This window comes from Numenius arquata, chromosome 3, assembly GCF_964106895.1.
Source record: "Numenius arquata chromosome 3, bNumArq3.hap1.1, whole genome shotgun sequence".
Lineage (NCBI taxonomy): Eukaryota > Metazoa > Chordata > Aves > Charadriiformes > Scolopacidae > Numenius > Numenius arquata.
The window spans coordinates 43,950,250-43,974,395 of NC_133578.1; the positions used below are offsets into that span (position 1 = coordinate 43,950,250).

General features: G+C 44.0%; 1 protein-coding gene across 1 annotated transcript in view; it reads right to left on the reverse strand.

Moving 5' to 3' along the window:
- Positions 1–11,006: 11,006 nt before the first annotated feature.
- Positions 11,007–24,146, reverse strand: part of ADARB1 (adenosine deaminase RNA specific B1) — a 50,638-nt gene continuing 37,498 nt past the window's right edge. The window contains exons 8-9 of the mRNA XM_074145228.1: positions 14,775–14,953; positions 11,007–14,040 (exon numbers count right to left, since the gene is read on the reverse strand). Of these exons, the coding sequence (XP_074001329.1) occupies positions 13,864–14,040; positions 14,775–14,953 (356 nt within the window). The 3' untranslated portion in view covers positions 11,007–13,863. The remainder of the gene's footprint in view (positions 14,041–14,774; positions 14,954–24,146) is intronic.

Consider the following 24,146-nt stretch of genomic DNA (forward strand, 5'->3'; position numbering starts at 1 on the left):
CCCACTTCAGCCCTTTAAAAGAAAGAGGAGGAGGGTGCCTGGTAACCGAATGGCAAAAGAAACAGAAATTGAGGAGAAAAAGGGTACAAGTTGCACCAAAATAGATTTCATCTAATTATAAAGACGAAACTTTTTATAGCGAGAACAATCACTCACTGGAAGAGCCTCCACTCGGGGTTTCGAAGATGTGATTGGGCAGGTGCTAGGCTCCCTTTCCTATGAAAGGTTGGACCAGATGACCTTTTGAGATGCCTTCCAACCTGGGCTATTCTATGGTTCTATGACTGAATTCTTTATTTTGTTTTGCTTGTGCACACAGCTTCTGTTTTACCTTTTAAACTGTCTTTATCTCAGCTCAATGAGTTTCTCACTTTTAACCTTCTGATTCTCACCCCCCATCCCTCTTGGGGGAGAGGAGTGAGTAAGTGGCTGTGTGGGGCTGAGTTGCCTACCAGGGCTTACCCACCACACATTAGAAAAGGAAATATGTTTTTAAAAGGGTGTTTTTTCCTCTAAAAAGGGTGACTGCTCAGAAGAATGTACCAAATCTGAGCTTGATTTGTTTGAAGTGTCCCCAGGACAAACCAGTGCTGAGAAAAGCCTGTGTATTGAGGTGTCTCAACTTTCCAGTGTTGCAGAGTCTGCACATTTGGATTTTTTCACAGCTGGGACTAGGGAAGATTACATAGGTCTGAACAACACCCTGCTGTATCTTTGCTGCAAGATTGTAAAAGCTGATCCATCCTACCTAAGAGCCAGTGAGGCCATGGCTCTTCTGAATTATCCCCTTTGGCCTCTATTTTCAGCCAGCTGGCCACTACGCTGAGGGACCAACTGATAAGCCAGAGCAACAGCTCCTACCCCTCTCATGTCTTTGTTGAGGTGCTTCTCAGTCACAGCTGTGACATGCTGTCCACACACTTCTCCACAGGGCTGTTCTACAAAGACACAGCCTGGCAGCAGGAAGTGGTCTTGCTGAATGGTACTGGGTAATCAGAAAATGTTCGGCTCTGACAGCCCAGAGTAGGAGGCTTGAACCCTTGTAAGCCCCCCACAGCAATCTCTTCTTTCAAGACAATTTTTGTGTTGAAGACTGTGGATGCAAAAATTAAGCTGATGGGCATCAAAGATGATTTTTTTTGATCAGGTCCCCATCAGCAGGAGCTTGCAAGTTGGTTATTGCCTCTGCAGTATTGCTTGTGAAAAGGTGTGGGTGGTGCTTGGAGTGTGTTGATGGCATGGAGGCATTACTTAGAGCCAGCTAAATACCCCGTGGACCAGGTGGGCATGAAGGTGTTCAGCATACCAACTGGCGGTTGTGTCAGCAACCAGGAAAATTTGTTTGTGGAACAGCTGCCCAAGTTTGTTGTTCCTAGGTTTGTTGGTAATGACACTTTTAGCAACAATTATACTGAGAATCCTTTTAACTCGCCTTCCCAGGTGCCCTTACACAACAGATGTGAAGATCTGGAATCAGAAGACAGGGACATGATAAGGTAGATGATGATCCGTCTGTGCTAGAGGAGTCACCAAGATCAGATCAGCCTGTTCCCTGCATCATGACCAACTCCATGAAGAAAAAAAAGGGCCTTTGAAGGGGCACAGAGAGCCTGATGACCAAATCCACCTTTCAGGGAAGTTTGCTGCCTCCCTGGGGCTCAGGCTAAAGACATTACCAGGAAACTTCCTAGCCTGGTAGGGCCCTGAGATTATTATCCACTACTGCTTTTTCACATGGGTACCAACAAAGTCACGATGAGAAGTCCAAGGGTGATCAAAGAGTCTTCAGTGCCATGGGGAGATTGTTAAAGGTTTCAGGAGTATTCTCTTCTATCCTCCCAGCTGTAGGGAATGACATTGAAAGAAACAAGTGGATAGAGTTTATCAATGTCTGGCTCCGAGACTGGTGTTGCTGGCAGAATTTTGTGGTTTTGGATCATGGGATGGTATGTGTGACACCAGGCCTGCTGGGGCCTGATAGGATTCACCTTTATCAACAGGAGAAAATAGCTTTTTCTCATAAGTTAGCAGGGTTGGTTGAAAGAGCTTTAAACCAGGTTTGGAGGGCAAAAGGCATCAAATCAGGCTTACTAGTGATAAGCTATGGGATGACATGACAATGCTTGAGGGGTGGTGTGCTAGTGGGGGATTTCATGGCATACTGAGTACAATGGAGAGCATCTGAAATATTTGTACACTAATGTATGCAGTATGAGAAATAACCAAGAGGAACTAGAGGCTTTGGCACGATCTCAGAGCTACAACATCATTGGTGTAAGGGAGACTTGGTGGGAATATTCCTCTGACTGGAGTGCTGTGATGGCACTTCAGGAGAGATAGGCAGGTGAGGTGGAGGGGTAACACTCTATGTAAAGGAGGGATTAGACTGTACAGCACTTGCAGTTGGGAACAACATGGCTGAGAGCCTCTGGGTAATGATTAGAGGCAAAGCTAATAAAGAGGATGTTTTCTACTATAGATCACTTGGACAAGATGACAACACCATTGTATTATTTTATAGGAATTCAGGGGAATTGCTAGATCAGTTGCCCTTGTCTTTATAGGCGACTTCAACTTCCCAGATGTTAACTAGGGACTGTCATACAACAGACTTGAAACAGGTCCAGGAAATTCAAAGAGTTGTAGCAAACAGGGTAACATCTGGCTGGCAACCAGTCAGTAGTGGTGTTCCCCGGGGCTCAATTTTAGGCCCAGTTCTCTTCAATGTTTTTTGTCAATAACCAAGACACAGGCGTTGAATACACACTAAGTAAGTTTACTGATGATACTAAATTAGAGGGGTCATTGATTCTCTTAAGGGTAGAGAAGCCTTACAGAGAGCTCTTGATAGATTGGCACACTGGGAACTCACCAACTGTATTAAATTTATCAAGGACAAATGCTGAGACAGTGTAATTTTGGATGTACGTATAGACGGGGGTACAAGAGGCTGGACTGCAGCCCTGCAGAAAGAGATCTGGGGGGTTTAATTGATGGTACGCTCAATTTAAGTCAACAATCTGCTCTGAGGGCCAAAAGGGCCAACTGTGTCTTGGGATGCACTAAGCACAGTACAGCTAACCAGTTGAAAGACACGTTTGTCCCACTATACTCAGCATTAGTGCAGTCTCACTCAGAATACTGTGTACAGTTTTGAACTCCACAATATAAGAAGGATATAAAAATATTAGAATATCTCCAAAAGAGGGAAAAAGAGATGAGCATGATTTATGAGGAGCAGCTGAGGACACTAGGTTTGTTCAGCTTATGTTGTGGGTGGAGCGATTAACTTCACTCATAAGAAAGAAGCAGTAAAATATTTATTAATATCAAACACTGATTTAACAAAGTTTGACAGTGAATAAGACTGTTTTACAAGATTCGATGGCAAGGTACACTTGGTTATTTACTGTATAGAGGACAGGGTCAGACAGAACTGTCCGGGAGACCCTCCCATTGAGTCATGAGGTTCAGAAAGGACCCCCTTGCTTTCTGAACCCCTTCTCAGAGAGGACTCTGGGTGCAGCTGGATCCAGTCCTAGTCCCAGAATTGGTCAACAGTTTCTGTCTAAAGGATTATATATGCGCAATCAATCCTTTATATCACTTAGCTAAGACTTCAAAGTTTAACATGTTATTAACCACTTAGCGAGAATCTATTGCGGCAAGGAATCTCTAGACTTCAAGGAGTAACCTTGAGAGGCATCCTTGCTCGAGGGGAAATCCTGGCGTGCAGCCACTGCTGTGCAGGAGAGCTTAAAGGGCTCTTGGGCTGTCCACTATTTATAGAGTAAGATAATTGATCTATAGTCATATTTGCATAGTAACAAAATATCTAGGTCCCCACTCCAGACAGCATTTGGCTATGTTGCCAGCCATTCCCCAAAGTCCGGGTGCAACTCATCACAAGTCCCACTCACAGTTATGGCTTGAGCAGGAGCTCGTGGAGGAAGGTGAGGAGAGCATACTGCCACAGCTTAGAGAAGAGGAGACTGAGGGGCAACCTCATGGCTGTCTACAACTTCCTCACAAGGGGGAGTGGAAAGGAAAGTGCCATTCTCATCTCTCCAGTGTCCAGTGACAGGACACAAGGGAATGGCTTAAAGCTGCATTGGGGGAAGTTCAGATTGGATATCAGGGAAAAAATTCTTCACTGTGAGGGTGGTCAAGCACTGGCACACACTCCCCAGGGAAGTGGTCATGGACTGTTGGTGTTCAAGAAGTGTTTGAACAATACTTTTAGATATATGGTTTAACTTTTAGGTTGCCCTCTGTGGAGCCAGGAGCTGGACTTGATGATCTTCGTGGGTCACTTCCAACTCAGGATATCCTACAATTCTATGAACTTCAAACTTGATTGTATAAATCTGTGGCCTTGTAAGTGGGTGGTGAACAAACAAGCAAAATCACTGCAGCCTGATTTTGAGAATGGCTGCAGTGTGAGAGAATACACCCAGTTCCTTCAGATGATTGGCAGCTGTATGAAAGATCACATAGCCTGTTGGCTGACAGGGAGGAGTTTGCCCACAGACATACCCTGTTCACCTTTTACTTGTCTCCAGACCAAGAATGTGCCAAATACTATTTGAGTTGTATGATGCCATAGTCATATGATGTACTACAGCAGGAGTCACCTGAACCTCGTAAGGAATAAGGCAAGTGCAGCAGTGATCCAACCTGTGTTGATTCCAGCGCCAAACAGTTCAACACAATACACTGTCCTGAATGACCATTGCAACAGATGAAGCTCAGTTCATGAACCAAATTAACTGAATAGACATTTGAATGGACATTTGAATGGGCGTGGCCCATAGACTAAGGAAATTATAACTGTGTATAAAACAAAGGACAGGGAAGTGGGCAGTGGTTGTTGATTAAAATGCACTGAATACTGTAGGATGTGAGTATGATGCAAATAGTATGAAATAAGAGGTGGAGACTGTACTGCATAAAAAAGCTCATCTGTCATCTCATATGGGACTCATCTATCCCATAACCTTCCCATATGGGCCTCACGAAGGAATTTGCCACAAGGCACCAATTTCCAAGTCAAGGAAACTGAGTAAACAGAGCTTCACCCTCAGAGGGAATGGCTTCTCCACTTCCTGCCTTCAGCCACCACCATCCTGCTTTCATTGCACAAGGAAACACCTCCAGAGGAGACTGCTGCCCTCCTGTAAGTACCTACTGGTGAGCCTGGTACAATGGGTACCAGCAGGTGACAATGTCACCCAGTGCCGCCAGGCTGCGGGGGAACACATTTAACTGGGAGCTGCCCTTGGGTCTGGTGCCTCTTGATCGTGGTGCCACTGGCTGAGCAGGAAGGGTGGAGGTGACACAAGCAGACACTAGGAGAAGGAATCGCTGTTGGCTGGCCTTACCTGCTGGCCTGTTCTTACACAGCAGTTCAAATGCTGAAAATGGGCAAAGGTGCTCAAAATTAATGTCCTTCATCCACAAAGCTATTGCCTTTCTTAGTGAAACAGAAAACAAGCCATGCCTTGGAGCGACTGCTGAGAGCAGAGTTCTGCCGTGCCTCTGCCAGTCTCATTGTTTCCTCCTCCAACCAGTTCTCACTATCCAGCATAATCCAACTTGTGGTTATCCTGGTGGTGACAGCACACGGCTGGTGAAAGTACCCATCAAGCCATCATCTCAGAAACCATTTTCATGCTGACGGAGTTTTCTTTTGCACATGCTTGGTCTTTGCTTTCTCTGCTGTTCATGAGGAAGATCACAGAGCTTACAAGGGGGGGGTCTTTCCAAAAATGATGCATCACCCATGCAGGGATCTCCCATCTTGTTCTTTCTCCCAAACAGCAGTTGAGCTGACAAGCCAGGCAAGAACAAATACCAGCCTGAAGGCCACCATTCACATCTGTCCCACAACAAGCTCATTGTATAGTTGAACTGATATGGACCTGTCTCCTTTTTAGAATTAATTTATTTCCTCCATGCAGGGTCAGATGAACAGTGCCCAGATGGCAGTTGGCTCTGTTGTCAAAACTCATGCTAGTTTGTGCATGGAAAGGTGTGCAGGGAGAATCATTGGATGGTTTAGGTTGGAAGGGACCTTAAAGATCATTGAGATCCAACCCCCATACCATGGGCAGGGACACCTGCCACTAGAGCAGGTTGCTCAAAGCCCCATCCAACCTGGCCTTAAACACTTCCAGGGATGGGGCAGCCACAGCTTCTCTGGGCAACCTGTTCCAGTGCCTCACAGTAAAGAATTTCTTCCTGATATGTAATCTAAATCTACCCTCTTTCAGTTTGAAGCCATTACTTCTCATTGTATCACTACATGCCCTTGTAAAAAGTCCCCCTCCTGCTTTCTGTAGGCTGTTATGAGGTCTCCCCAGAGCCTTCTCTTCTCCAGGCTGAACAACCCCAACTCTCTCAGTCTGTCTTCACAGGAGAGGTGCTCCAGCCTTCCCATCATCCTTATGGCCTTCCTCTGGCCCTGTTCCAACAGGTCCATGTCCTTCCTGTCTGAGGAAGGGGTCCCACCAGAGCGGAGCAGAGGGGCAGAATCACCTCCCTCAATCTGCTGGCCACAGTTCTTTTGACGCAGTCGCGGATGCAGTTGGCTCTCTGGGCTACCAGTGCACATGGCTGGCTCATGTTGATCTTCTCATCCACCAACACCCCCAAGTCCTTCCCCTCAAGGCTGCTTTCAATCCATTCTCTGCCCAATCTGTATTTGTGCTTGGGATTGCCACAAGCCAGGTGTAGGACCTTGCACCTGGCCTGGTTGTATTTCATGAGGTTGGCACAGGCCCATAAGCTCTGCATCTGCTTCTGGAGGCCACACTGCATGCAGAGGGTTTAGGGGGTCCCTGCCCTGCCCCAGCCGTCACTGCAGACCTGATCTGAGAGGACATTTACGTAGCTGGTCAACTGAGTGGATGACAGGAGCTTTCACTCCTCTACCGGGGCACGGTAGCCAGGGAAATGTCCCAGGGCTCTGATGATGGCAGTTTCTGGATGCTGCTGCAGAGATGTCCCTTGAGCAGAATGCAAAAGCAGCACATTTAGGATCAGGCTCTCGTGCTTTGCCAGGACAGGTGCCAACTGAGGCTGAGCACCAGATGGTTGGGATTTTGCTGTCCCCAGCGCTGGGGAGTTGTGTTCCCACCCCAGGTGGTGGCAGTGCTGGCACCGCACGGGCTCACCCAGCAGTGGGGCTCAAAGCTGTGACCACATGCAGGATCCAAACCCAATGGAGCATGCATGCTCAGATGAAAACCCTGGAAACTACCTACAAGTCCCTAGAAATCAGGGACACATCCACTTGGGATTTGAGTAAACGACTGCAAAACACCATTTTTCCAAAAGCCGCAGCAGATGTACAGCCCTCCCTTCACCCACCCGCAGGCCACGTGTCTAACACAGAACCTGCAGACCGGTCATCTATTTTTTTGCCCTCCCCTCTCCCGCACTCTGGCCAGCAGCAACACCGCGCGCCACCCTCCTCATCGCACTCAGGCAGGGGTCGGTGTCCCATAGGCAAGGAGGGCAGCTCCCACCTCCAGATCTTCCCATTTCCAGCCACAGGCATCCACGAAGTGTGCAATCCCTCCCTCCCTCTTTGCAAAAGCTGCCAGTTCAGAGATCAAGTTGGCAGCTCCAGAAACACACCCTCAGCTTACTTCCTCACTAGCTCTTCAGGATGTAACAAAAACCACCATTTTAAGGACATGCACAGTATTTTGTGACATTTCATGTATTTTTTTGGTGCCACTACTGATATCAATATACAAAAACAATGATGAAACTTAGCAATGATATAGCTCTTTATATTTTCAAATCTCTGTACAAACATTAAACAAAGCAAGGTAGTATGCAAAACAGTCATTACTTAGAATAATCAACTGATAGGTTGTGCTTCGGTGGTGACACTGGGATAGGAACAACTGTGCTGTAATGAAAGCAAGAAATCAGAGGTAAAACAAGGTTTTTGTTTTCAAAATTGTGATTATTAATGGAGAAAATAAGTGTTAAGGACAGTATCTGAGAGTATTCTTTAATATCCTTACACCAGGTAGATAAAAGATAATGTATTCACACTATCACACAGAAAGATTGGGGAAGAATAACTGCTTAATGCAAATAATATACAGCAATATATATAAATATGTATAAATATATATTCACCCACACATTTGATCTTAAATTTGTTAAAAGGCGCCTCAGCCGAGTTACAACAAAAAAGACACTGGTATGATAACGACGAAGATATTAAAAACATAAAAAACACTGCAGTGGCCTTGACTGTGAATCTTTCCCACCAGAGAACATAAATTCTTTAAATCGTTATACCTGCTGAGGCTGGCTGCCCTCAGTACTGACAGAAAACACGGCCCTTAATTCCTCTTTTCTGGAATGATTGAAGAAAACAAAACATAGCTACTCATAAAACTCATTCCTGCACATGCAAATGATGTTGGCACAATTAATAGCCCATTTTTTAGCAGCCAACAGGGCAGCCCTTTAGCTGCAAAGGTTCTGAAAAACACCGTATGTTGACATGATCCAAGGAGAAACTCAGATTCTATCTGCTCTCCACGAGCTCTGACAGGTTCAGGATTTCAGCCACAGCTCATTTTTCTGCAGCCCCTATCGTCTTGCATTGTTCATACCACAACCAGCTCAACAGAAACAATGAAAGAAGAAGTTTAATCAGAAGCTCTGTAACAGCTTAGGCATGTGATGCTAGCAGATATAGTTAGGGAAAACTGGACCAGAGTTGTATCCACCTGGGTGTGTTTTAGGGACAAACATCTGCCTAGTGATGAAACACCACACATCCTGTGGTTGTAAGCATCCAACCTGCCTGCCACAGACCCACCAACCTTCTTCCTTGGAGGTCAATCCAAAATCGTTGCAAATACTCTGGACCAGTAGTTTCCATAAAGGAACAGCAGCAAGGCCAATGCACCCTAAAAGCCTCAGATTTACACACAGCTGGGGCCCACCTGTGCTGGGACACATCTGGGAAAGGTGGTGGCTGGAAAGCTCCTGCTGCTAAGTGGACAATTTGTTTGGCCCATGTTCTCCATCTCCTGCCCAAAGGCCTCTCCAGAGGAGAGCAGGAGGGAGCAGAAATCCCACCCCATGCCATCATTTCTGCTTTAGGAACTAGAGAAAGAAGCAATTTTGATTTCTGTGTCCTCCTGCTTCCGTCAGATGCTGACTCAGCAACAGCTGTAGCACATCAGACTGAGTCAACAGTGGCCTCCACAGAGCCAGCAGGACTGGGGTGCAGCAGGGTTCTCCCCCTGTATCAGCCCCCTCCCAGCCCCGCAGTTCTGAGTCTGGGGTCCCTTCCAAAATCCACCTCATGTCCCTGTCAAAACCTCTGCCTCTGTTAGCTCTAGGTAACCCTGGGACAAATGTCAACTCCTCTCCAAACAGGAGCGCGCCAAGGGAAGATGCAATCTTTTAAACTCAACTGAAATCACTTGGTATTAGAAAAAATAAAAAACACATGGCAATTCTGAGACAGGATAATTGTATTTTATACATTTTATTTCTGTGGGGTTTTAGGTTTTAAATAACAGTAGACATTTTTGTTCTGTATACCTGAATTGCAGTTCTTCTTCCTTTTCAGTAAACTTTGGGATAATTTTCACAGTGGATAATGATGATAAAAATGCAAAGAATTCAAAGTGCAGCTTCTCTGCAACCGTGACTCTTCCAAGCATTAAGGTTTAATTTAAGAAATTGCAAGAACAATTTTAGCTATTTAGAAAACCATTGATACTTTTTAAAAGAAATCTCAATTATGTGGTGATCACAACTGAGCAATTCTTACAATTGATTCTCAGTTCCTGGTTGGTCATTTTTTTTTAACGAGACAGCCTGGTTTCAAAAGGCAGCACTACTCTTCCATGAGACACACGTTCTGATTCATGCTACCAACCACTCTGAACCAGCAACTTTATTTCATGCATGTTTTTACTGAGAGAGCAGGATGAAATTTGGTTTTTTCCCTTGGGTAGATGGCACTCTTGGATATCACAGAACTGGACTGATGAAATGCAACACTGGCTCTGAGATCCTTAGTCTTTTAGCTGCAAGTTATTTTAGATTTAGAGGATGTACAGAGTAATAGCACACAAAAATCTACTCCTGAGTTTCCTATGCAGTAACCAGTCATGAAAAGATTTCTCGAAGATGATATCAAAACAGCCACCTGTACAGAAACCCCGCCACTGTACGCAGAGTCACGATTACCACCACTAGCTACAAAGGGGAAGCAGGCACAGCGAGCACGAGAGCTATGTGGACATCCACAACGTTGGGGGAGAACAGTTGCTAACAAACTCCTACATACAGTACACTTCACATAAAAACAGTAAGAAATAATCTATAGTTATTACCAGTTCCTGAGTACAGCCGTAACCAGTTTTCAAGTGTTAACCTTTAGGCCCAAATTTTCTTAAAACAATCCTGCAGAACATATACATTTCAAACATCTGTATTTAAAATTATCTACTTTACTAACCTACAAACTTTATTCTAGTTAGACTCTCATCTGGAGAAAAACACCTTAAATTAGATTTCAAGTATTCATGAGTATTAAAGTTGTTACTCTTTTAAGTCCTTTAAAGATCCTGAGACAAACACTCATATTTAATCAAAAATAAGGAAAAAAACAAATAATTAAAAGAACCGAAGCAGTTCCCAGAGCAGCACTGCAAGTCCCTGTGCAGGACTGTCCCAGCTCCCATCCACCCAGTCCATGCTTTTCAGACAGGAGCGCTCAGCCCCCCAGCCTGCCCGGGAGACTCGCAGCTCCCAACAGAAAGGTCAGCCACAGCATTCAGTAGCTACTGGAAGCTGAGTTGTCTCATCTATTGCAGTCGCTCCAAATTATATACATCACTATCCATATTTACTCAGGGACGGTGATTTGTGAGGAATATGGGAGCATCAGCAATCACAACTGTGCCTCCCAGCTTCTTTCCATGTATTAACTGCACAAAAAGGAACAAGCAAGTGAAGGAAGCCAAGCAGTATTTTATTGACTCCCAGAGGACAGATATGGATTGCATACAACCCTGGAAAACTTCTTACTTTTTAAAATCCCAGAATTATAAACAAGAAAACTTATTCCTCATAAGTAACCTGACACCATTCCTTCATCAAAAGGTTTTGGCATGGAACATTTTTCCTTTACAGTTTAATTTTAATCATTCATTTGAACAGCTTAAAAAACTATGTCTATAATAATACTTAAATATATTGCTCATATTTCTGACTTCATAAAAAAAATAGTTTGAGCTAACACTTACCTATTTGTCAAAGAAATCCAGAGAGACACCAACTTTTGAATGAGCACTTCAGAAAGATGGATAAAAATAACTTGCTGTAAATCCTCAACAGATTTCATTTATCAATTGACTGAGCCCCTTAAAAATGTGCATTTCATCTAATAGCAGTAATTATCTCAAGAAAATGCACATGGTGCAACCAGCTTTCCCTTGATCCTGCAGAAAGGTACACATGTACTCAACTACAGCCACACCAGAACTTCTGCAATGTGAACAAGACAAGGTTGATCTCAAAGGCAGATGCCTGACCGTTTGCAAAATCTGACCACGTACAATTAAATTCCTTTTAGTTTTAGAATAGGTCAGCCTAAGCCTCAGTCAGATGATGACTGCAAAAGCCTTGTTGGGCTGGCAGAGGTCATGGGAGCACTCTCGGTTTTAATAAGAAGCGGGCAGGATGGCTTAAGTCACCAACAAAGCTGAATTAACACAGCCTGTCTATTGCAGCTTGTAACATTGGTTCCTCTGGTGTCTCAAAAAGGCAGTAACATCTGGAAGCATCACAGTCTTTTCCAGGGGGATCAAATAGGCTGCAGAATTGCCCACCTTCCCACAGCCCTACTTGCTATATCCATAATACTGCCAAAAATGCATTGTTTGTACCTCAATGCGTTACTTCCAAGACACTAACCCAGAGGTTTGCAACTAATGCACAAGCGGTTTTCAGGCTTGATCATTTTTTGAAGTTGAAAACAGGTTCCTGCTTGAGCAATAACAAAGCAGCACTTCTCCTTGGCATTCATGATTGGCCAGAAATGGTTTTACATCAAAGTCTCAAACACCGTAAGTGTTTGCTAACCCCCCCTCAAAGATGCTGGCGCTGAGGTATGGTAACTCCAGTCACAGCTTCATGATACACAGGCTTTGGCCGTGAAGCTGGCTGAAGGGAATTCCACGCTCCGCTCCACTGCCTCCACAGATGCGCCAGCACGACTGTAAACTAGATCTCTGACCCAACGTGGGTCTAAAAGTAACCCTTGACTTGACTTCAAAGCCCTCTGCTCTTATGTTCTGTACAGCACAGGCAAGGGGCAGTGGAGCTGAAGGACAGGAACCAACAGCTAGAGCGGTGGTGCACCAATTTGGATTTGTCAGGAAAACTCCCATGTCACAAAACATCACCTTCATCATTCGCAAAGGGAACAGAGCGGATCTCTGAGATGCTCTTCGGAAAGCACAAGTGATACCTGGATGGGCAAGAGCTGACGGATGTGTTTGGACACATGCCATGTGGGCAGAGAAGCGATACTGGACATTGTCTCATCTGCTCCTAAATGTTATGTACTAAAAAGTGTTTTTAAAAGTGCCCTCTACACACTAGTTAATCAAACTGATCTCACAATATTTCCTTTCTATCTTACATTTTTACATAAAGTAGAAGTGTCTACCCGTTCAGGAAAACCACCTTTCTAAGTAATCATCAAAGCAGATGAAAGCACATTTGAGAGCAACTTACCTAATTAGCTTCATGAAGACCATCACACATGTAAAGCCAAAAGGCAATGGAATCTCAGAGACACAACAACTTGGGTGAGGGCAGATATAACTCACAGGAAAGAAGTTTTAACAACTTTTTGTCTGTACAAGAGCTTTTCATTTCTTCGAGAGCAATTAATACCCAGCAAGTGACTGTTTTTAGCAATTCAGGCTTAGTGCCCTTAAAATGAGCAATTATTTTTTTTCAACAGTCATATTACTGTTACAGTTACAATTGTGTTGTGATGAGTTCTTGGGATATACAAATCACCTACTTCTAAACAAGGTTCCTGCATGTTATAGACTAACCTATGAATAATTATTTTGCTGTTTCCAGTTACAATGGTAAAAAACCCAAAGACTTCACAATGTGTGTATATGGGAGGTAAATGTATTTTTAAAAACAGAATAAAAAGCTGCATGTTAAAAACTGGGTCACGGACTAATAAATACATACATCAAAGACATGAAATTTTCAGCAGCTGGTTTTAAAGAGCAAGGAAGTGGGGAAAAACTAGCTGTCCAGACTCCATTCTGGCTCTGTGGTCTATATGCTAGAAATATCTGCAGTTCAAAAACAAGTTAACAGAGGAGTAGAATCAGCTTTGTTACCTATTTTCTTTTAAAAATATTAAGCTACTTCCTAAAATTGTGTGGTCTAAAACCTAGACAAACTTTCATTTCTTCATGCACTTGATGACATTGAAATAAAAAAGGAGTTATTTTAACCCAGAAAAAATGAGTCATTGTATACTGTAAGGACAGCCTTACTGCAAGTTTTCTACAGTAAAAGTATTTCTAGAAATACACCAGAAATTACTTTCCCCTAACAAAATATACAATTATGTGTCAGATCATCATTGAGATTCAATACTTGGGCAAAACAGAAACAGTTACTATGAAGTTTAAAAAAAAAAACAGAGGGGAAAAAGCCCAACTCCAAACAGTAAAAAGGTGTTTTGACAGCTGTGGAGATGCCAGAAAGCAATGCTGGACACCAGGAATTTCCAGAACAACCCCCTTTCCCAAGTGACGTGTAGTCTGTGAATCAGATCGTGAGAGAAAACTGATCCTGTTCTATGGGCTTCTCCACCCAGGCTCCAAGTCCTGCCTTCAGGAATGCTTTAAACAAACACTCTTTGGCAGTTTGATACTCAGTGGCTCCTTGCTTGGTTTCGTGGTACACGTTAGGCTTGAGGATCTTTGAGCGCAAGCTGGAGGAAAGCTGTGTGGATTAAAGACAAGAAAAGGAGAGAGACAAGAAACTATTAAGCCTAACAGTTTGAGAGTTACTGAGTTATTAAAACAACTATTATTAAAATAAGGTAATTAACTACTGAGCCAAACGTTTAGGCGAAAGTAGACGAGTCCACAGTACTGCTCCTTCTGGCCGTCACAGCTCCGTACCCAGCTTCACACACCCAGCTGACCCCTCTGCTGCTGGCAAAGAGAGCCCTTCCGCAGCACCACGCCACATCCTGGCAGAGGCGCTGCTGGGACCAGCCTCACCCCTGCCTTGTGCTTTGTCTGGATTATCAGCTTCCTTTGGTGGAAGAAATCTAGACACCGGAAAACCACTGACAGATACTTTCTTGTAGCTTTGCTTTCTGAGAGGAACAGAGTGAAACCTCAGTAGGTTTGACTGCAGTGAAATGGGGATTGTCCTTCCAAATAAATTAAAACGAGAAGGCAAGCTCAAAGGAGATAGCACCTTCTATTTTCTTAGCTATAAACCAAGGATTATTAGAATCTAGCATTCATTTTGGACCAGTCATCATCAAATTAAAGAATAAGCTAAACAAATGCATAGCTTTTTTCCACTACTACATGGAGCAGCAGTTAACATCAGGCTCATCTTAAAATAGGATCAGAAAGGGTCTTCTGAATAAAGAAATCAGCACGCACAAATATTTCATTGAGAATTAAGAACTGGAAAAGCTAGCACTCTGGAAGACATACCTTTGCATGAATACGAATCCAGCGGCTGTAAAAAGCATGCTTACAAAGGCGAGATGCACGACCCATTTCATCCTTGCCGGTTGTAGCATTAATAACTTCAAGACCAGTGTCTCCTACTGTCCAGTTCACACTGAAGTTCGGTGCTTTCCCTGGTTGACGAGCTTCTGCATTGCTGATACCTGAAAGAAAAGCAATGCTTAATGGCAATAGTAAGTACTGACTCCTGATTTTTGTTTTTACTGGAGAGCAAGCGATACAGTAGAGCTACTGAAATAACATTGCTAAGCAGTCTTACAAGCGGGTCTCTTATTCCAAGGCTATTCTCCTACAGATTTTTCACCAGCTCTGAGATATCACCATGCACATCCATTGCAGATTAAAATATTTGACACAGTTATGATTTAGCCACAATTTAAGACTCATTAATGGTTGGACGTAGACCAAAAGGTTGAATTTTAGCAGCACTTTCAATCAGTAACCAATTTAAGGATTGCACAAATCACTAACCAATTTAAGGATTAACAGGGTGATTCATTAGAGTATATTATAATTAAAACAGCGACTTAGTTGCAGATTCAAGAATTACAAGATTCACACTAACTTACTAGACGGCAGCCTAAATCAAAATATGTGTATGTACACATTTGTAAATACAAAACATACAAACACACACTATTCAAGGAGCCGCACACGCACCACCCGAGTCTGTAACAGCTGGGACCAAAGTCCCTTTGCAACTCCAGATGGCTGACAGGTGCCCTTTTTGACTACACACACAGAGAAATATTTGGATCCAGTAACATATATAGACACCCACTCTCATGAAGGCTAATGCATATATTCAGACACATAGATGGGTAGAGAGGTGGGTGAGCGATACTAACCTATCGTTAAAATTTCCCTCTTCTCAAGTTTAAAGTAAATAATCACAATGCATCAGCATTCCTCAATGGGTGATAATTGAGCCTTGAGAAGGTTGACTTGCCCTGGTCCTTCAAGCCTCAAGGTGTCTGCCTGAGCAGCTCCTAACTCAGGGGAGATTCTGGTCACAGCCTGCTGCAATCCAGGAGAGCTCTAAGGGTCTCGCTAGAGTCGCTATTTGTAGGGTCTGGGATAACTGACTTTCATCAGGTATTTTTCTGGCCCGACTCAGACAATGGGATATTCTGGTACTTTCCACCAGTTTCACAGGCCCAGAACTTGCTAGATCTTGAAGTTCTGGTATCACCTCCTTTGCCAGATCCAGGTGTACTGTCAGGGGGTGATTGATTACCATTTCCATCTCCAAGCGATAGGCAATGTAGGAACCAGGTGCGTTAAGGGGTTGCCATAACGTTCAGGTCTGTTGCCTTTCACAATTCATGCCTGACTTACGTGAGGCTGCTACGTGGCCCAGGCGGGGGGAAATTGTGCCAAGCACTGAGTGGCCTAAGGTGGGGTGGAGTTGCACCACCACAACACCTCATTCTCATCCTGGCTAAAGTGTTCTCTCCTTCTGTCCTTCCTAGCAGGGCAAGCGTGCATTGCTGGAGCTGTGAGGAACCAGCCTCCTCAGTGGAGGGGATCACAGAGAGGTCTGTGGTCAGGGTCCATGGGGACAGTAACATGAGTGCCTTGCCACATCCATCTCAGGAGGATCTGGTCTTGCTTATAGGGCAAACCAATGAACTAATTATTAAACTGCAAATAATTATGAAGTAGAAAAAAAGTTGCTCTGCTCCTGCACAAGAAACTGCTGCTCTCAGAGCCCAGACAGTAGCAGGATGACCCAAGTGCAGGAAAGAGCAGATACTGTGAGGTTTTGACAGTTGTAACTCTCCAATGAATTCCCTTTCGCTCTGTTGTAAAAATTTAGGTGCATGTTGCTTACCTCATGTCAAAACAGATGTGAAACTATGAACCATGGTTATCTTTCAACAGACAGTTAGAATTGAGCTAACAACTTTGGACTGCAGTCTCTTTCAGAGAGGTTGTCCTTATTTAGAAGTGCCTACAATGCGTTTTCTCACTTTCCCTCATAAAAATGGAGTTAAGTCAGAGCAGTGGTATGAGATGGCAGGATGCCTTGCCTATATTCCAGTAGCTGTCAAGCACGTTTCATTGAAAGCTACCAATCTATTTCCTCCTTCTTACAGACTATGCCAGGGCATGGCATGACTCGCACAGGCAGCGGCACTGATGCTCACAAAGTGAGCCCCATCCCTGGCATCCTCCACAGAAAGCCAAAACTGGCAGAGTCTTTCAGCATAAATTCGGCTGTGCTTCAGCTGCCTCCCCACTCTACATGTTTGTTGCTACTTAGAGCGCCCAGAAATGCTGAACTGCATGACTCAAGAGAGGACGCGGATCATTTTGCTCAGATGTTAAATTGTGTGACACCTCTGAAATCAGGCTTCATCTCTACTGATGGAGAAGCAAAGCTACCAAAAGTCTAATCCAAGTGTGAAGCAAGGCCAGCTGCCTGTCCGGGCTGCCTAGGGCAGGTTTTATTTCCCCATGGCACCCCAATGTTGCAGAGATGCACTGTATATAATGACCACAGCACCATGCTTGAAGATCATGGTAATCACTGCCATCCATGTGCAACTCTTCTCCTGCATGTGCAACAAGACAGCGCTTGGTGCTCGCAAGAGCAGCCAGGGGCACAAGTTTGGGTTGTGTGTGCTGTGGAAAAGTTAAGGAGCACATCGCTTTTGATCCTGCAGACATTCCAGGGGTGGCAAAACTCTACTTTTAAGATGTCTCAGTTGTCTCACCGGGAGAGAACAAACGAACAGGGGATTTTTTTTTCTTTCTAATATTTAAAGATCCCATTTTACTTTAACGCAACTCTCAGTGACAGCCTAATTCAAATCTACTCTGAGGTCAAGCTAGGTCCCACGCTTTATAAAATCTAATGAATTTGTATAAACTGAACAGAAACTCACAGAATTGCCCACATTGAAAGAGACCTTTCAGATTATCGAGTCCAACCATTAACCTAACACTGACAAAAACCATCACTAAACCACATCGCTACGCACTACATCTACCTGTCTTTTAAATACCTCCTGAGATGGTGCCTCAACCACCTTCCTGGACAGCCTGTTCCAATGCTCAATAACCCCTTCAGTGTAAAAATTTTACTTAATATCCAATCTAAACTTCCCCTGGCACAACTTGAGGCCGTTTCCTCTTGTCCCATCACCTGTGACTTGGGAGAAGAGACCGACCCCCACCTGTCTACACCCTCCTTTCAGGGAGTTGTAGAGAGCAAGAAGGTCTCCCCTCAGCCTCCTCTTCTCCAGGCTGGACACCCCCAGCTCCCTCAGCCTCTCCTCACAAGACTTGTGCTCCAGACCCCTCACCAGCATAAGCATTGCAGCAGGATGCATTTCTTGCTGATACTTGAAACACAATCTGATAAACAAAGTTAAGGCAACCTCAGGCACCCATGTGCAGGACTGGCTTGCTTGGCGCGGGTCTCATGGCACCTCTGGGCCCAGCACTGAGAGCATGTGAGATCTGTGAGGTCTGAATGACACAGCAAAATTCAGGTTTTTTACTATAATCAATTCCTCGTCTAATAAATAAGGAATAAATAATGAATAATAAATGAAAAATGAAATGAATAATAATGAATAATAAATATTTAATTTTGAAATATCAATTATATTGAACTTTCTGAAGCTGTTGTATTTTTATGCTTGGTTTACGTCAACATGGTCACTATGACTGATAACCACTAATTAAGTGAATAAATAAGTAACAAAAAATAACCCTACCGTTTTCCATTTTCTTAAAATATAGGCCAGAAAAATTGAGACTTGGAACAAAAGTTTCCTGAAGAGCTCTTTTAGGAGATTTAGGAAAGATGCATTCAGGAGCTGAAATACAATAGAGGTACCTACATCATCTGCAGGATCTACATCCACCCATCTGTAAATTGGTGAGCAGGGGTGTGGGATCCACACACTGACCAACTTGGGAGGGTGGAGAGAGAGAACAGGAGCAGGATGAGGTGGCCGAGTGGTGAAGGCGATGGACTGCTAACCCATCGTGGGTTCGCAATCCCACCTTCGTTGGGACTTTTGCTGCCGCCCCGACTTCTCCCACGCTGCCCTGGAGCCACAGCGAAGCCGTGGACTCCTGGGCCAGGACCACACAGGGGCTGCGAGGAAGCAAGACCAGCCTCTACAGCACCGCCCCCCCACCCCCGCCATCCAGCACGCTCGGGTATTTTACCCAGGTATGTATGGTTGGGCTCGGTGATCTCAGAGGTCCTTTCCAATCATGATGATTCTGTGATTCTGAGAGGTGCAGGGTGGACAGTGGCTGAGCAGGTACCATCAGGAATATCCTGCAAGCAATACTTGAGGGAAATCCAGCAAGAACGGGGCTTTATGACGAGTCAAAAAGTCCTCATCACAACTTCTGCGATCCTTTTGAGCAGTTGGCACTGAACATATGCACCACACCCTCTGAAAACTGGAGCTGATCACGCACAATGCCTGTGCCACTGAAGTCCAAATACTGCAGAGCAAACGCTGCTGCTCCGTAAGTCACGCAACACAAGGCTCGCACCTAAACACCTAATAAATTGTAAATTTTGGGTGCACAGAAAACAAATCCCAACCCTGAGTCTCCAAAAGCATATAAATTCAGGCTGCTTTTGTGAAGCTTATGTGAAACAGACCCATGCAGACAAACCTCTTAATCAAAAATTGGTTTTACCAAAACTACTGAGGGAAGATGGACAAGAAACTGCCACCACATGACAAGTGGGTCAGTCATATTTTTTCTTTAGCTTAGCACTATCTATACTACTACCTTTGCTTTTGTTCCATACACAACTGAACAAGTTCAGTGGTCAGATACAGTTCATCGAGTACTGCAAAACACCATTTGCTCCTTGAGCCTGCTCCTGCCCCCTCAGCCCCCCAACAGCTGTGACATCACAAGCACCCGCAGAAGCAAATCAAAAGAAGATGAGGAAGTTGAAGATCCAGCATGCACTGCGTTTCCATGGCAATCACACAATTGCATTTCTTAGGTTATTTTCATGAATGAAACAAATAGAAAAACCTCCAGACTCAGAATTTCAAATATCTTAAATAACAACATCCTATTCAGCTGCTTAATTATCTGCATGAACCCTGCAGAGATGGCAAAGGAGTCCCTGAAGATGGATCACAGGTAGCACAGACAGGGAATAAAGGTGATCTCAAAAGCAAAGTGCCTGACAACACTTTAGGTGGATCATATCTTCCCCCTCAAAATCTAGACATGAACATAGCACAACAAGCTCAAACTAGTAATGGGAGAGAAAGCTAGGAGAGAAAGCAAAATATATTATTCTCCTTTGAAAAATGATATAACAGTTATTTAGCAAACATCGCTCAGAACTTAGTGTTGAATATTATTATAATGGGCTATAATAAGCAAAAGCAAAGGTCACAGCTCTTTGTGCTAGCGCTTCTTGAAAGTTCTTCAGACACTGGAACAGGCTGCCCAGGGAGGTGGTTGAGTCACCATCCTTGGATGAGTTTAAGAGTCGTTTAGATGTGGTGTTGGGGGATATGGCGTAGGGAAAAACTTTGTAGAGTAGGGTAGATGGTTGGATTCGATGATCCCAAGGGTCTTTTCCAACCTGAATGATTATGATTCTATGATTCTGTGATTCTTTGAGGACACAATTCAAAAAAAGCTTCATTAAAAAGGAGACAGAGAGCTGAAAAACATCAATGTGATCAGGAGGATAAAGGTACCAAGGAAACAGCCCAAAAAATCACCAAATGTTCTGCTGAAGGATTAATTTTTGTTAAAAAAATAAAATGCAAATGTAGACAGCAGTCAGAGGAATGCTGAGGCATGATCATTTAAAATAACCACTCTTGCCATGGTGATTGAAGTCTCCTTGTGTACAAAAAACAAATGCATGTTTTGTGAAAAGGGTGGGTGGGTTCCCAGGCTGGAGCCCCTCTTCACAGGCAACATGCCAGAGGAGCCATCTCAAATTGAGGACCAGTAAAAGTAGTTCTAGGATATGTGTATGAAGTAAGGAAACACCAATTATGGGACCCAGACGATATTCAACTACCTTCAAGGAAACTAAAGAAGAGGCAGCAGGAACAGCAGTCATAGTACATAACCACTCATCAGAAACCATGCAAGTTCTTCAGGATGAAAGGTGGCCAATGCAACTCCAATTTTTAAGAAGTTCAGAGGTGTGCCATGTTTATTTACCAGTCAATAAACATGACATCTCCACCAAGAAGGTTGCAGGCTGAACATGAGCCATCATTGTGCCCAGGTGGCCAAGAAGGCCAACAGCATCCTGGCCTGTATCAGGAATAGTGTGTCCAGCAGGACTAGGGAAGTGATCGTCCCCCTGTACTCAGCACTGGTGAGGCCTCATCTTGAGTACTGTGTCCAGTTTTGGCCCCTCACTACAAGACAGAGAGTGAGATTCTGGAACGGATCCAGAGAAGAAGCTGGTGAGGGGTCTGGAGCACAAGTCTTATGAGGAGAGGCTGAGGGAGCTGGGGGTGTTCAGCCTGGAGAAAAGGAGGCTGAGGAGAGACCGTATTGCTCCCTACAGCTCCCTGAAAGGAGGGTGTAGACAGGTGGGGGTCAGTCTTTTCTCCCAAGTAACAAGTGATAGGACAAGAAGAAATGGCCTCAAGTTGCACCAGGGGAGGTTCAGATTGGATACTGGGAAAAAATTATTCACAGAAAGGGTTGTCAAACATTGGAACAGGCTGCCCAGAGATGTGGTTGAATCACCATCCTGGTGAGGTATTTAAAAGATGTGTATATGTGGTGCTTAGGGCCATGGTTTAGTGGTGGTTTTGTCAGTGTTAGGTTAATGGTTGGAATTGGTGATCTTAAAGGCCCCTTCCAACCTAGACGATTCTATGATTCTAACTACGATACGCACTACTGGGCACAGGTGTAAATACAGCAATACTGGGAACGACTCAACAAAAAACTGCCTTAGTAACTGAACACTGGAAGCGGCCAGTGTGAGACTAATTCTCAGAGAGCCCAGGGTGTAGGCAGCCTGCACACTCAATGCCTACCTTAAAAACAGACTTAAGGAAACCTGGACAAAGACAGTCTGTTGGAAAGAGCGAACACAGCTGAAGAGCCTCGAGCTCTGTGCAGACCCGAAGAGTGTGTATATGGGGAAAAAAATGAAGTTAATAAGATTGTAGCTTACAAGACTGGGTACTGGGCAATAAAAAGGTAGATGAAATTCCTCGCAGATAAATATTAGGTAATACATATGAGGAAAAACAAAGCAATTTTGCATAATGAGTGCTGGACCTGGAGCTGGATATTAGAATTCAGGAATGAGTTTTAGTTTCTAATATTTGGTTTTACCAAAAAGTCATGTCAATGATCAACAGCGATCAAAGGAAGCAAAGTGACTGTTTGGAATTTTTATTGAAGGATCATGGAACTGAACAGAATATCATGATGCCACCACATAAATCAGTACTCCTGCCTTATCTTGACTATCAGGTGCTCACTAGCTCAAAAACGTGATTGTAAAACGGAAGGGATGATCCTTACGTGGAAAGGTCTTCATGCAATTACTGCTTCCTTCTACTTTTCACTGCCTAACTACCTGTTGGAAGGAGTATTGGGTTAGATGGTTCATACCTTAAGGTCTTGGTCTTACTTAAGACAGTTCTTATGCTGGTGACAGGATAATCAGCAGATGTGACACTGCTCCAGGATGTTTCATCCAAGGACCAAAATAAGAAATACCTGTCAGCAGCACCATAAGGAATGGATCAAAATCACCAACAGTGTAATTTCTGGCAATACTCTGGTAAAAGACAGGAAACTAGATAAACTAAATCATAAGAAACTATCAACTGACTGGACATCAAAACAGGGAAAACTTTGCCTGTTTAATATTACAATCACAGCTAAGAAAAAGAGGCATTGTCCACAAATGCAGAGGCTACTGCAGGGTTCGGAGACGATTGAGTAGCCATGACGGACAAGAGAACAGATCAGGGCCCAGCCTGCTGTCTCCTTTGTGGTCACAGACCCAGTGGATACCATTAGCCCAGGTCCTCAAGGCAGGGGCATCTGAGCACACCTACCAGCAACAGGAACAGGACAGATGCCTGATGAAATTTGGTTCACGCTAGTTGCCTCCAGTGAAGAAGAGCTTGTGATGAAACTGAGTTTACGCCAGTTACCTGCAGTGATGAAGAGCTTGTCGTTGATATGTAATGGGCTCTCTTATATTTAATGACTTCTGCTCCCAAGGATTTTCAAGGGCTGATTCTCTGATTTGCTGAGCTCTGCCACCCTACTTCCACCCCGGGTTAAAATCTTCATGCCCGCCTCCCACAATGGCTCCAAAAAGTCTGTGCAGATTACCCTGCAGACGGGAACTTTGTTATTGGTTGATTTATACAATCATCCTCATTCTATTTGATTGAGAAATCGATCCCTTTTCAGATTATTCTAGAAAGTCACAAGATTCAGACTTGTCTTCTCTTCAAGTGAGCTGCCCAGTTCTCAGGGAGAGCTCATGTGCCCTCAGTGCTGTGGTGCTAAAGGCATCCTGAAAGGCTGGATCCTGCAACCAAGGCTTCCAAGAGTCAGCATGGGGAGGGAGTTTTCCACCAACATATGGGTTTCCTGCATCCCCTAGCTGAAAACCAGCAACTCTGGTATGCATGTTCACATTTAACTTGCTGGCAAAAGGAGGTATAAGTAGAAAATCTATGAGGAAAGAAAGATGATGAAAAGAATTTTTAGCAGTAGATAACAATAACTCAGTCTGACTTTGACTTAATGCAATTGTCCCTGCAGAGATAAAACTCGTTTTATGAGAGGAAAACCCCCAGTTTTTACAGTACTTTCCCAGCTAAACAGCTGAGACAGTGGGGAAAGACAGCTATTTCTCTTTTAGTTCGTCCGTCTGGTAGTCACCATCACAGAGTTGTGTGTGTGGTACCAGGAGGAACATAGAATTGGGGACAGGTAATTCTGTAGTGCTTATTCCAGGTAAGAATACACTATAAAATGTGTGAATCAAAGAGCAGATGGGTAGCTACACAAATGCCCCAGCTGAATCCAACAGCATGGGTCAGAAGACTAGCTTTCAAGACTGAAGAAAATCAATCAACACAATTCTCTGCCCAACCTCCCAAACAAGTTTTCGGTACGTTTCTGAGATGCATTTTCATGAAAACTCAAGAGCTGAGAACGTTTCTGAGCTCCCTCTACTGCTCAGTAAGTCCTGGCTGAACTGTTTAAATAGATGGTATTATTTCATGGCAAATAGATGATATCATTATTGCAGAAAGATGATTTTTAAGAAGACAAGGTACTATTACATCGTGTGAAAAGAATAACAAAAAC